General features: G+C 46.3%; 3 protein-coding genes across 3 annotated transcripts; all 3 read left to right on the forward strand.

The window, feature by feature from the left end:
* Positions 1 to 1096: 1096 nt before the first annotated feature.
* Positions 1097 to 2260, forward strand: DFL_004608 (uncharacterized protein; the record flags this gene model as incomplete). The annotated part of the gene is made up of 2 exons (XM_067633730.1): positions 1097 to 1602; positions 1669 to 2260. The coding sequence occupies 2 exons, from the start codon at positions 1097 to 1099 to the stop codon at positions 2258 to 2260; spliced, it is 1098 nt and encodes a 365-aa protein (XP_067491870.1).
* Positions 2261 to 4136: 1876 nt separating this feature from the next.
* On the forward strand, positions 4137 to 5461 carry DFL_004609 (uncharacterized protein; the record flags this gene model as incomplete). Its single annotated transcript, XM_067633731.1, has 6 exons — positions 4137 to 4226; positions 4341 to 4401; positions 4470 to 4482; positions 4539 to 4568; positions 4633 to 5014; positions 5072 to 5461. 6 exons carry the CDS (start codon positions 4137 to 4139, stop codon positions 5459 to 5461), a joined length of 966 nt encoding a protein of 321 aa, XP_067491871.1.
* A 1729-nt stretch (positions 5462 to 7190) lies between these two features.
* On the forward strand, positions 7191 to 9717 carry DFL_004610 (uncharacterized protein; the record flags this gene model as incomplete). Its single annotated transcript, XM_067633734.1, has 5 exons — positions 7191 to 7756; positions 7817 to 8049; positions 8107 to 8701; positions 8766 to 9411; positions 9505 to 9717. 5 exons carry the CDS (start codon positions 7191 to 7193, stop codon positions 9715 to 9717), a joined length of 2253 nt encoding a protein of 750 aa, XP_067491872.1.
* Between the last annotated feature and the right edge of the window lie 3730 nt (positions 9718 to 13447).

Raw genomic sequence — 13447 nt, forward strand, 5'->3', positions numbered from 1 at the left:
GGGTACGGCCTGCGATCTCGGGTGCATTGGCCATTTAATGGCCCAGCAAGACTGGAATATTACTCAAAAGGAGATTCGAGGTGAGCATTACCCTGAGAATCCAAGATGATAGGCCCCCAGCCGCTTCAGCTTCATATAGTATTTAGCTAATAGTGCCCTTTGGATCCCTAGCGAGAAAGAGCCCATGTGAAGCATTACTCCGTACACGCCCCACCTCATATCCGTCCCAAGGATATGCAGGGGAAGACCATGACAATGTCGTTGTTCTACGGAGTACGGGTTCATGGCTCATGCAAGACAACGAGGCCAGCCTCGTGCTGTTCGCGGAATCAATGCCAAGACCAAGGCTGTAGCCACAAATTGGGAGGCTGGCACGATGGGCGGATGAGAGATGTGTTGTCTCCCAGCCACACATTTTGTTTTGATGGTTTCCTTTTTGGGCAGGCAAATGTAAACAACAACAGCACAGCAACCACCGCAACGCTGTTTCTACCTCAACGCCCACTCATCGCACATACTACCACAACCTACCGACGCTCCCGCTACCCCCCCATCCATATTCTATACCTCCGACCGCCTGAGGGTCTTCATACCAAGGGGGCCTAGAGGACTATATCCAATTTGTCATCGATTCCTGACAGAGTCTTGACAGTCAGTCGCTTTGGCTGCTGTTCTGAGTCTAAGAAGGGGGCATTTCGTAATCTTGCCTCCTCATCTACAAAATATCGTTGTCGTTGTCGCCGTCGCTTTCGATCCACCGACTTCTATCGGACCCACTATCATCAGCGCCCCTGTCCACGGCTTCATCGACACGTACTGTTACTTGAATAGAACGAATTCAGGGCAAGCCCTAATCATTAAACTGGATATCAGAGATATTGCGCCAGAGACAACTCGTGTCTGCCTTTGAAGGAGGAAAAAATAATCAAAAAATATTTCATTTCACTTCTCACCCCATCTCCCTCCCCTCTCCTCAACCATCTCCCCATCATCCTGTTTTACAACCAACTTCGCCATCTCCATCCTGTTTCTGCAACCATCGACCTCACATCCCATTTACCATCCGTAAAGTTCGCGCCAGAGGCCAACAGGCACGATGGCAACTACCCCTCCCCCAAGATCTCCAATCGAGTGCCCCGGTGCTCCGCTCTGGCCTGCTAAGTACGAGCAGCCTCGTGAAGTCCGCCGTTCCGGGCGACTCGCTGCTAGCCAGAAAAACAAGGGTGAGCCATCGACCCCGCGTCGGGACCAAAGAATAACCCCTCCCCCTACCACAAAAAAAGACAAGTCCGTTGGGCGAAGTCTCTCCGGGGCAAATGCTCCACAAACCCCCATGAAGAAGAAGGCTGCGATGCCTGTTACTCCGGTCTCTGTTGTAAAAAAGTCTGCAAAGGCGGCATCTCTGATTTCTAAATTCTCTTTGGATCAACGCTCCGACAACCCTATCGCAATTTTCGAAGATTCTAACGCCCGTCTTCCAGAAGCTATTGGTGAAGGTGAAGACGATATCTTCAAGGGTGATGAAAAGGAAAGCAAGCGCCGCAAAGTTGCTATCGCTGAGGACCTCCCTGAACCGACTGACGAAGGCATGATGGTTGTTCAGTAAGTATTTCAGCGATATCTATTAGATACATCCATAAAAAAAAAGTGCTAACATCAAATTTACAGACGCGGACGCCGCATGTGGAAGAAATTCGACGAAGGTCCTGTCTTCTCCGGTCCACCACCCCGCAAGAATCTCTTTGCGAATTATCCTAGAGTCGCCAAAAATAAGGCTGAGGTCCCCATGCCGGAGGACACACTCGCACCTCTCGCCACCGACGATGAGGAAACCGAGCGAGAGGATTCTCCGGAGCCTAATGGCCGCATTGTTCGCTTCCAAGAAACCGAATCCAATGTTTCTACGTCCGTTTCTACCGCTGTCACCGCTCCCCGTGCCATCGCCACTCCAGTTTCCGCCAAGAAACCAAAGACACCCCGCCAGGCCAAGAAGGAAGTCGCGATTGATACGGCCTTTATGACACCCCCGGAGACTTTGGGGCGCGTCCAGACAATCGATGTTGAAACGACGGAGTCTGCTGGGCGGAATATGGTCAAGCGCAAGTTGTCTTACGCGGCCGCAGGCCCTGCGACCCCAGAAGCTACTCCGGCCAAGAAACGTGGTAAAGCGGCATCTGGAGCCTCGATCCCTCGCACGGATAACCCGTTCGCTCCCTCTCCAACTCGTACCCGCCGCAGTGGTGGGAAATCTCGTGTCTAGACATAAAATCCTTGACACAGATATGACGAGTCGGGCAACGAGCTTTTTTGGGTTCTTATTTCCTTTGTTCAGGGATGCTATTTCGTTTTCTTTTCTACATTAACGACCCTCACGAGATTCTTTTCTGGTATTCTGGCGTTCAGTCTGGGATCCTGGAAGCTGCTTTTTAAACACTGTCTTTCCTTTCTATCTTCTTACTCCCTACATCCATCCTTCTCTCGACATCCTCGACTCTCTCTTACACTCCCCCGAATCCTCACTTACTTCTCTCTCGAAATCCTCTCCACTCAATACGATCCGATTTACTACCCAAACTTAAATACCTGGTCCATTTCCTTGCCTAGTTTCATCGTTCAGCGTTGTTATCCGGTTTCGTTTTCCAAAATTCATACACTGCCTTTCAAGCTTTTCCTTTCCTTTTCTTTCCTTGTGTCATTTCTTGCTCGCACTGTAACGAAACCAAGGCATCGGGCAATTCTGCGTTTTCCTTTACTCTGCTGTGATAGCATTTTTTATCGGTTCCCGGGACTGCTGCCGTCGAGTTTTCATCATTCCACAAGCCTATCCCTTCCCCTCCCCTGTAACCGTAGCTAATGGTCGAGTTCTACCAGGATTCAACCCTGCCATTACTATGGCTACTATTCACAAAAACGTGTAACCCTTTTGTTCCCGATTATTTACCTTGTCTGTTTGTTTTCAATACTCATAGGTAGGAGCAGGGAAAAAATTAACGAGGGATGTCTCTATTTCCATCCCGGGAACCGCAAATTCATGTATAATAGTTTTCATGCCTACGAACGTTCTAGCAATGTCCGCTGGAGTGAACGAGAGCATACTAGGAATTAGGCTAGCTAGCGTTATTAAGTCAAACAAAATAAAATATTTTCGAAAAGGATGTCCTTCATATGTTGCTTCGGTCAAAGAGGTGACGGATGTTTTTTGAGGGTTAATCAAAATTAGATTGTTCCATGTGTAGGATACGTGACTATGTAGGGGCACCTTTTTTGATGTGAATATATGAGGTAAATATGTAATTTGCATACGATGCTATGAGCTCCATTATCATGTGCTTCGATATTCCTGCTCAAGGTATTGTCATCCTTCGGTATATACTCGGCGAGATAGCACGAGCTCCCAACGATTCTTTCGAATTAGGATGGGACCCTTGGCTTATCGAATTGTTTCTTATGAGCCGGTATCCGAGCCCCAATGATTCTAGACCCTCCTGACGCTTGATTCCGCCAAGGTTTTCGAGAAGAAAGGTTCTCGTGCGACCAGCATGTGCTTGCTCCCAGTTACCAGGTACAAAGTCTGTCCTCTCGAGAGCTTGTCCTTCGCTTTCATTGCCATGTGCGGTCTAAGTAAATTTGCATAATCTCTCTGACGCTCGCCACGGACAGAAGCAACCGCTGTGCGTAGGGCAAACCGTCATGGATTTGGGAATAGCATCGGTGGTATGCATGTGTTAGTCCGGGGTTTTTTACATATGTTCAAGGTACCCGCTTTTGTTGGGGAGTGGGGTTTAACGTTTTTCCCATTTTAAAAGACCCAATGCTTTGATTTCGCGTTCGAATTCTGTTGATGGAGCACATGTTTTTTTTTTTTTGGAGGTATTCATGGCATGTGAGTTTATAATCAAAAATGGAAGTTGCAGTTGAGAAGATTGTGGATATCGATTGGTCCCTGCTGTGCTAGAGCTTGAGCTTTGATATATCCTGATCTTGACCTGGAAGACTTAAGTTGACTAGTCCATACTCCGGTTTTCTATTGTTTTGAGCATTTTTAATTTTCCTCCGATCTCCCGGATTAGATAACAACATCCACCTAGCCTTTGCATTTGAGGAACCTATAGACGTCAGAGGTACCAAAAGACATCATGGAAGTTCGACAGCGAACGGCGAAACAGGAGAAGCATCCCCACCATCATCATCTCTCTGCAAGTGATGTTGTTCATGAAACTGCTGAGGTTAGTACGAGTCGTCAATCGCCAATTTAATAAAACCTTTTATGCAGCGGTTACTCCCGTTAATAGTGGAACTCAATATCATTAACATGAGCATTCCAATGCATGTGTATGCAGGTCACACGGGAAGTAGTCGAGAAGGTTGCTGAGAAGTTGACATGCATGTGGGATGAACTCCGTGGGTTGCAACAAAATTCCAACACATTTGGGAGGGGGATTACTAACTAGATTGGGCGAGATCGGTAGAGGAATGGCAGAGGTGAGGATATTTAAGTAGCTGGGTTTGCGGAAGTTGATGGCTGATGTGGGTTTTAGGGATAATCAATTTATCGTATCTGGGTATCGGTAAGAATTGTCTCTTTGGTATGCCACGGAGTTCTATATATGGTTCTAATTGCTTGCTATACAGCCCAGCGACGGCGTCATACTTGAAATCGCTGAAGTCACTCACGTATTGGCATAATGAGACTGTAAACATCTACAGCCACCTCCTCGGCGCCATTTTCTTTGGGATCCTATCTTCGATACTCCACGCAACCTTATCACTTCGGTATCCTTCAGCAAGTACAGAGGATATCTACGCCTTCCTCTGCTTCTTCATAGGATGCCTGTTTTGCTTGGGTATGTCAGCGTTTTACCACACCGTGAACAATCATAGCCACGAGGCAGCGAAGTTGTGGAATGTCTTGGACTACGTGGGAATTGTGGGGTTGATCACCGGAAGTTTTATTCCAAGTATTTACTATGGGTTTAAGTGTGAGACGCTTATTAGGGATGGATATTGGGCTATGGTTAGTATCATGGCATCCACGAGGGGAATATATGGGGTTTGCTAAATCAGATTGTAGATCTGCACGATTGCAATCGCATGCGCCACGGTGTCCGTTCATCCGCATTTTAGAACACCAAAGTATCGACCTATTAGGACATCGATGTTCGCAGCCATGGGACTCTCCGGTGTGCTTCCTATATTGCATGGGATACAGTTACATGGGATTAAAGAGGTGGAGAGGAGGTCGGGGATGAGTTGGCTGTTGGCGGAAGGTGCTGCTTATTTGGTTGGAGCGTTGTTGTATGCGGTTAGAGTGCCGGAGAGGTGGATGCCCGGGAGGTTTGACATTGTGGGGGCGAGTCATCAGATATTTCATGTTTTGGTGCTGGTTGGTGCGGGGTGTCATTTGAAGGGGATGGTGGTGTCGTTTGATAATGCTCATGCGAATGGGGTGCAGTGTCCGTAGAAAGAGGGTTTGTGGTATCTGGATGTCGGAGCATTGGTCTTGGGAGCGCGATAAGATATAATAAATGTAGGTTAGATATTTAAATATAGAAGCGAACTGGGGCCTAGTTCTCTAATGATAGCGCAGCGACATAATGGTCTGACAAGCGATAGAGATGAAGGATATAGATGAATATAGTTGATATTCGATGATATAACAAGTCTAAAACCTAGAATCCAGTAACCCCGTATAACACCAATGAGTGGCCCACGCGTTCAAGTCGTCCCAATGCATTGCCACATCTTGACCAAAGGATATGCCGGGTATAGATGGTTTATTTCTTGCCAGACCTGGAGACAATCGTTAGTATTAGGTAATGTAGATGTCGTATATAGGTATTCCGGTGTAGTATGGGCCTACTTCTTGATGCCGCCACCGCCCATGGGGCCCTTTTGATTGGCTCTGCACATCGTAGTCGTCAGCAAGGTCCCTGAGGAACGAAGTGGTGTTTGCGGATTCTTACTTCGCCTGCGCCGCTTTCAATTCAGCAGCCTCTGCATGGTTGTCATAAAATCAGTCTCCGTCGTTACCTCAGGTCGCTTTATTGAACTGTCGAAGCATACCCTTCTTCTGCCTTTCCTTGAAGGCGAGATCATCCTATAGAAGACGTTAGCAAGAAAGGTTCTTGAAAAGTTTGCAATCTATACGATCACAGGGGTCGGGCATGTGATGAATCATACATCATCGAGTTCCCTCTTCTCCTTCTTTGGGGCCTTCAACGGCTTTGCCTTTCCTCCCTGACGTCCGGACATCTCTGTATTTTTTTCTATACGGGGCCTTCGAAGGTCTTTGAATGTGGTTTGATTGATGGTTGGTGAAAAAGTTTTGTGAGCTGATGGTGGGCAAAAGAGATTTGGATGAGGTTGGCTTGCTAATAAAGCAGCTGCCAAGAACTATCGACACACAACCTCAACTGCTCATTTTGTCCACCTCCGTTAACTCCTCGCCCTTCATCCGTCGACACCAACGTTAACCATCTTCATCATCTCCATCTCGTTGTATTAATCCGACCCTTACCATCAACGAATCTGGCAGGGCCCCGAACAACTTCAAGAGGGGGTCAAGTCTACGTGCTCTTTGCTGGTAGGGACTTGCTGCTGCTACATCACGAATTTCTCCTGCAAAAGTTTATTGCTTTCGTTTCGTGCGAAAATCTCTCGGGGGTCTCTGGCTAACCATTCAATCAATACGAAATCTCGTTCGATATAATAATATTATAAAGCAATCTCCGACATTGCTCTTTCTCCCTGAAATTTTCAAGAAAGCTTAAAAGGAACTTAAGCCCCGAGTCGGACACTCCCGGCCCTGCTCCCATCTTCCTTGATCTCTTCCTCTCTGTTTCTTCGAATTGACGAAGAAAAAGGATTAAAGGATAAGAATTTGAAAGATGGCGACGCAGATGGATACGGTTGGTGCAATGCACGCCGACAACCAAGATAAAGTAGAGAAGGCACCACACTCGTTGCCTTCCGTTGATGACACTCGCGTTGACCGACAAAATAGTGAACATCACACCGAGTCCAAGAATAACCCTCGTCCATCAAACGGATATCGAGCATCGTCCTCCGAACCCAACGGTACTCGAAAACGGCCTAGAAGTAGCGAACGGAACGGCGGTGTCGATAGTCGTCGGTATGGGTCGAAACCATCGTCGAAGCTATCATCGGTGGCAAACCCGGTTGCGTCGACGATGATGGGACGGCAGCGGATATCTTATGCCGATATTGATACGATGGATACTCAACCTGATTTCTCGAGACCGATCGAAGCTACGGCACATACGAATTCCACACGAGATTCTCAGAAGTTGTCACCAATTGCGAAACGCGCTAGGACACGGAGCAGATCTCGAAGTAGATCCCGATCACGGTCTCCGGTTCGGGAGCCCCGAAGGGGCTATTATGGCGAATCACGATACGACCGAAGGTCTTATTATGATAATCGGGGTAGTAGGTATGATGACCGACGGGAGAGGGAGAGGGATAGAGATCGCGATAGTAGGGATAGGGATGGCCGGGATAGAGATAGCGGTAGAAATTATCCAGTGAGCGAAAGAGATAGAAGAGGAAATACACAATCCTCTTCTGCGAAATCATCTCAATCATTTACTAGAAATGACGCTGAAACTAGAAGACGAGAAGGTACTACTGGTTCTTCAGGGAGACAGCGGTCGCCGACTGCCGCCACCACAGCATCGTACGACTTGTCTGGCACGTCGAGAAGACACGAGAGAGCAGAGTCCGGTGAAGTTAGAAGGTTGGTTTCCTTCGACATCGGTCACACCCTGACATATGCTTATATTAATTATTCACGTAGTGCCTCGCCTAAGGAAAGCGTCAAGGATGAGCCAAAGGATGTTGAGATGGAGGAACCAAAGAAGCCCATTGATGAAGCTGCGATACTCGAAGAACGCAGAAAGCGTCGCGAGGCAATCAAAGCTAAATACAAAGGTCAAGCTACACCTCTACTTGTCTCTGCCCTAGCACTCAATACTCCAACTCCAACCCCAGCTACACCGACTTCCGCGGAGGCCACGCCTCTTACTCCAGGTAGGCCTAAGCACCAAGTTAATTTGGCATTACACCTTCTAAGACCACACTGTCCAGGTTCCCCTTTTGCTCCCTCTCGAGAGGAGTCCCCGGCCGAGTTTTCAATTGAAAAGCGGGATAGCACCGAAACCAAGGCACAAGGCGAGGACGACCCTTCCGCTGCGGACTATGATCCCAATGAAGATATGGACGATCGTATGAAAGACCAGCGCTATCAGCAAGAGAACGAGGTTTCGTCAGGTGCATATGATGAAGTCAAGACCAACCATGACATCCTAATGCCCGAAAAAACATCCGAGGAACCAGCCAAGGAAGCCGAAAAGGAAGCCGAAAAGGAAGATGATGAATTTGACATGTTTGCTGAAGTTGACGATGATGACATGTTTGCTCCAGCACCTACTAAAGCTAAAGCAGTGAATCCCGCGGGCGCAGGGGCGATCATTGCGCATGCTAAAAAGATGGATTATAACATGGTTGACGATTGGGACGACTTTGAGGGATACTATCGTGTGGTTCTTGGTGAGCTTATTGATGGAAGGTATCACGTCCAAGCAAATCTCGGAAAGGGAATGTTTTCTGGGGTGGTGCGCGCACTAGATACGGAGACGCAGAAGCTGGTCGCTATCAAGTTGATCCGAAATAATGAGACAATGTAAGTTCACCCCATCAAACATATGTTTTCAAGGGATGTTTACTAACATTGATGTTTTGAATAGGCGCAAGGCTGGGCAGAAAGAAATCGACATTCTGAAGAAGCTAGCAGCTCACGATCCCGAAGACCGAAAGCACTGTGTTCGTTTGGAAAGATCCTTTGACCACAAAGGACATTTGTGTCTTGTCTTCGAGAATCTCAGCATCAATCTTCGTGAAGTTCTCAAGAAGTTTGGTAGAGATATCGGTATCAATCTCCGAGCTGTTAGGACGTACGCCCAGCAACTCTTCCTCGGATTAACACTGCTCAAGAAATGCAACATTCTTCATGCAGATATCAAGCCGGACAATATTCTGGTCAACGACGGGCGAAATATCCTGAAGATTTGTGACTTGGGTTCGGCATCCGATGCCTCAGAAAACGAAATTACGCCGTACTTGGTCAGTCGTTTCTATCGAGCCCCGGAAGTTATTCTAGGAATGCCCTACGACTTTGCAATGGATATGTGGTCAGTCGGTTGTACTCTCTACGAACTGTATACGGGGAAGATTTTGTTCACGGGTCGAACGAACAACCAGATGCTGAAGAGCATGATGGAATGCCGTGGGAAATTCAGCCAGAAGATGCTCAAGAAGGGACAGTTCACACCAATGCACTTCGATGAGATGTTGAACTTTAGGAGCGTTGAGAAGGACAAGCTGACGAACAAGGTATGTCTGGAGTCTCACTGTGACCACGTAGCAAAACCGTAAGTCGGACTCGCAAGAACGAATTCGCTAACTCTTTGTTTTCTTTCGTCACAGGATGTTGTTCGAATCATCAATTTTACGAAGCCAACCAGGGAGCTCAAACCGAGGCTCATGGCGTCTACCTCCGGCATGAAGGATGCGGAAATTAAAGAGCTGAATCTCTTTATTGATTTGCTCGATCGATGTTTACAGCTCAACCCCGAGAAGCGGATTACTCCACTAGAAGCTCTCAAACATCCGTTTATCCACAAGACTTTGAAAGCTTAACTATGCGCCCCGTTTTCTGGATTATGGCGTTATCTCATCTTGCATCTTGTTTTGAATATTTTACCATCTGTACAGAAACCTTCGAAATCGGAAGTGTACACAGGGATACTAACGTTCTGTGTCGCGTTCGCTCTCGAATAAACCCAGTGGTCGGGTTGGCTATTGATACGGTTCGCTCAGCTCGCCTGACAGCTTGCAGGACGGCACGGGTCGTGCAGGATAGCCTCGCCGTCTCTCCTAGTCTCCTGAATGCCAGGAGATAAGGCCCTCTTGTCACAATTTCCTCTGATTTCTATTACTAATTATAGCGAGTGGGTAAAAGTGGGTTTGCATTTTAACTGCGTTTCTCTAGCCTTTTGTATTACTTTCCAGGGTGCTCAGATATACGAGAAAAGATACGTGTATGCATGAAATTTAGACAAAGCTTCGCCGGTCCAATAGAAGATGATCAATGAAAGGGGTGGTCAACTGGTCACTGTTCTTATTTCTTTCGTATTCGTTTTTGGTTTCGTTTAGGAAGGCAGCTAGGAGTTGGGACGGTATCATAGGACTCTCGCCTTGCTGGTATCCGCATATCCATTACATGGAAATTATGTAAAACGCAACCCTCCGCAAAGTTAGCGATAATTAACAAAAAAAAGCCTCATGATTAGGACCCTGGAATAAGAGAGAGCTGAACCCTGCCGAGTCCAAAGGAGGTTGTTTGTTACACCATATGACCTTCCTCATTCCTCTTTCCCCTTGAGCTTATTTCGTGATCTGTTGAAGGATCTGCGCCTTGTACACTAGGAAAGGATGAAGTGTTTCAGAAAAGGCATTTTATTTGCTATGGAGAGAGGGTTTGGTGTATTTGGTTACCTGTGTAACCGTGTTTGTTAGGGTGATACACTTACAGACTCAGTAGTGTGGTGGTTGATTAAGTTTTTAGAGCAATCTAGAACCTTCACAGGCGCAACGCACGACGAGGCTTGTTGGGCACAACGCAATTTTGGTTTGTGGTATGTGAAGTCTGAACACAAATATTTCGATGTTCAAATTTAACAATTAACTATATCGAGATGACCATTTTTTTGGTTGCTCTCTGAAACTTATGTGCTAATGCAAATCTAATTTTGGCTTTTCAAACTATTAGGTTTGTACGGCAAAGTTCTTTTCCAGTTGGTGATATCGGGCGGCGGAAAAAAGTATATCTTATTATCGCCTTCCATGTTCGTATGGGGCTGCATATAATTGTGTTATGCTTTTCCTGTGCCGTTTTTAATTTCTTCTGTAGTTAGCATAGCTAGCTAGCTGTGCCATTTCCCAATTCCTTTCGGTACCTACCAACCATTCTTTGGGAAACCTCATCTCTCGTCATGCATATATATGCCGGGCAATGGCACAGTTCCACCCGACGGCATGGTTTTTGGAAAATCGTGCTCGGGATTTAGGAACCCGGGGTGTCCGGTTGTCCCTAAGATTAATGGATCCTTTTGTTAAGCACCGGAAATTTTTTTCATTTCCTTTTCGGTCTTCTGTCTTGTTGGACGATGATCAGACATGAAAGTAGGTATTGTTAGTATCGGATGACAACTTGGTAACACTATATCGTGATCATGACGCACGCGGGAAAGGAATAGCTTGGGTTTGCATAAGGCTAATGCCCATTGGCCCACTATGTATGATTTTCCTATATTTTTTTCCCTTCCTTTTACGCTTTACCCTGCAGCCAATGGGAAGCGCCGTGCGGTAAAGGGTTCTCCGCGCCCTTTTACGGATATAGGATCCGACGCTAGGATTCGTGGATGCTTTTTGGAATCGGTAAGCCGATCAGTGATCTGAAAATATTACCACTACTACCACTCCAAAGATAGCGAGGTGCAGTAGTCTTGCGCATACGGAATATAATATTCGTACATATATACATGTATTTACATATAGACGATATGTGTTTACGCCGCTAGAAATATCCGTGCCGGTATATATCGCTCCTTTATTTTTGGAAGGGGTTTAGGTTAGGGTTGAGCTAGTTAGCTATTAGCTAGCCGCACGGTCAGGCGTTATTTTCAGCTTTGTGGATTCGCTTTTCGATTGTTGTTTTTTGATACCTTTTGCATATAGCCCCGCCTCGTTGCGTAACGCCGTGGGTAATGGACCGGGCGGTGGGTGGATAATCTAAATTTGTCGTTCTTGATACAAAATCGTATAAATTTGTATCCCAACTATCATGGCACAGCTAGTTGGGATTTTTTGCCTAAGAGCAAGTCGTCCCGACGGCAAATCAACGGTTAAGGTTGTGATGTCTGTCTTTGTGGGTGGTTGGGTTGATCATGAGCTATAAAAAAATTGGAAATTGCGATATTGCATTGGAGTGTACGTCAACAAGGCATATTTCCAGCTCGAGTCGGGACGATCGAGACATAAATTTTGTTGAAGATCGAACTGAAGAAATTTATATATCTCAATTAAGTCTCTCTTAAAAGTTCGGATAGAGATCCTTGTAATTGTGATTCCGATCCTGCGATGGCTCCCTTAGACATATGGCATGAGGTTAGGTCTGGTTAGCTAAACTTAGGATTTCGGTTTCTGGCTTATACGCGAGCCTGCATACCTGCATGCTGCCTTAAGCGAACATGAGAACAAAACAGGGGTAGTAGCTATCCGCCCAGTGCTCAAAAGTACTAAGTAGTACACACAAGCAAAATATGGTTGCAGCGACGTCTGCGTTTGAGAGACGCCTTGCTGCCTTGCAGCCTGTCTTATTGTTTCTAATAAGGTCGTCCTAAGACTTTGACTTATGAATGCGAAGAGTAGGGGGGAGGGGGGTTTAGGAGGATTGTCTTATTGGTATGATGGTTCAGATGCACTTTGTACATTAGGATATGCAGGTAGTCATTTGAGAGATGGTTTTGTATAAGCGTTTGCCTAGTAACGAAGTAGGTATATGATGTACGATACTTTTTTACTTGAATAGGATGTACATGTTATTCTTTGATCATGATCGAGAGATCTCCCTGTGGGTGTTTGACTTAGAGACGGCACAACGTTGCCTTGCAGTGCCTAGTAAAGCTAAGGCAGTCCATCAGGATGACAATTTGTACAGGACATGTCGGCAACGATCTCGGGTAGGAGATCCCTCAAGGACTTTTCTCGGATAGGCGAAGGACATCCTTTTCAAAAATGCATTCGTCGGGTTTCGGTAGCCATCGCTAATTTTATTTTATAATTAGAAGTATTCTTCAAATTATGATTGATCTTGCGGATATATGCCGTATTAGGAGATACTTTGAAAATCTGATCCCACAGCACAGCATCGCGGCTGAAAGCTGTTAAAAGACATTTCTATCGGTTACCAGCATGCAACATGAGAGGGTTCTTTCTGCAAGGTGCCGGAGGCTTACAACATTTTTTTATGTAAAAACCACCGTTACCTACCTCGTGTGTATGGCTCTCATCTCAAAACACAAATCCTTTGCATACCTTTTTTTTTTTTTTTTTTTTGAATTCCCGAGACTTAAGAGGCCCGAAAATATGCTGACTGCCTGTTAGTTCCTACTGTACCCTAAACTAACGTAGCCGGAAACCCTTATGATTATGCATGTTGGCGGGTTTGCGAAGCAAGTTGTAGACAATTATGGTTGGGAAAAGACAGTTCCCCACATAACCCAACCCAAACCTGTCCAGCTTCAGCCCTGAGCACAGCCTTTTCGGTAACAATTGCAACACCCCATAAGATCCACAGCACCTATTT

Source organism: Arthrobotrys flagrans (assembly GCF_004000055.1).
Source record: "Arthrobotrys flagrans strain CBS H-5679 chromosome Unknown unitig_0, whole genome shotgun sequence".
Taxonomy (NCBI): Eukaryota; Fungi; Ascomycota; class Orbiliomycetes; order Orbiliales; family Orbiliaceae; genus Arthrobotrys; species Arthrobotrys flagrans.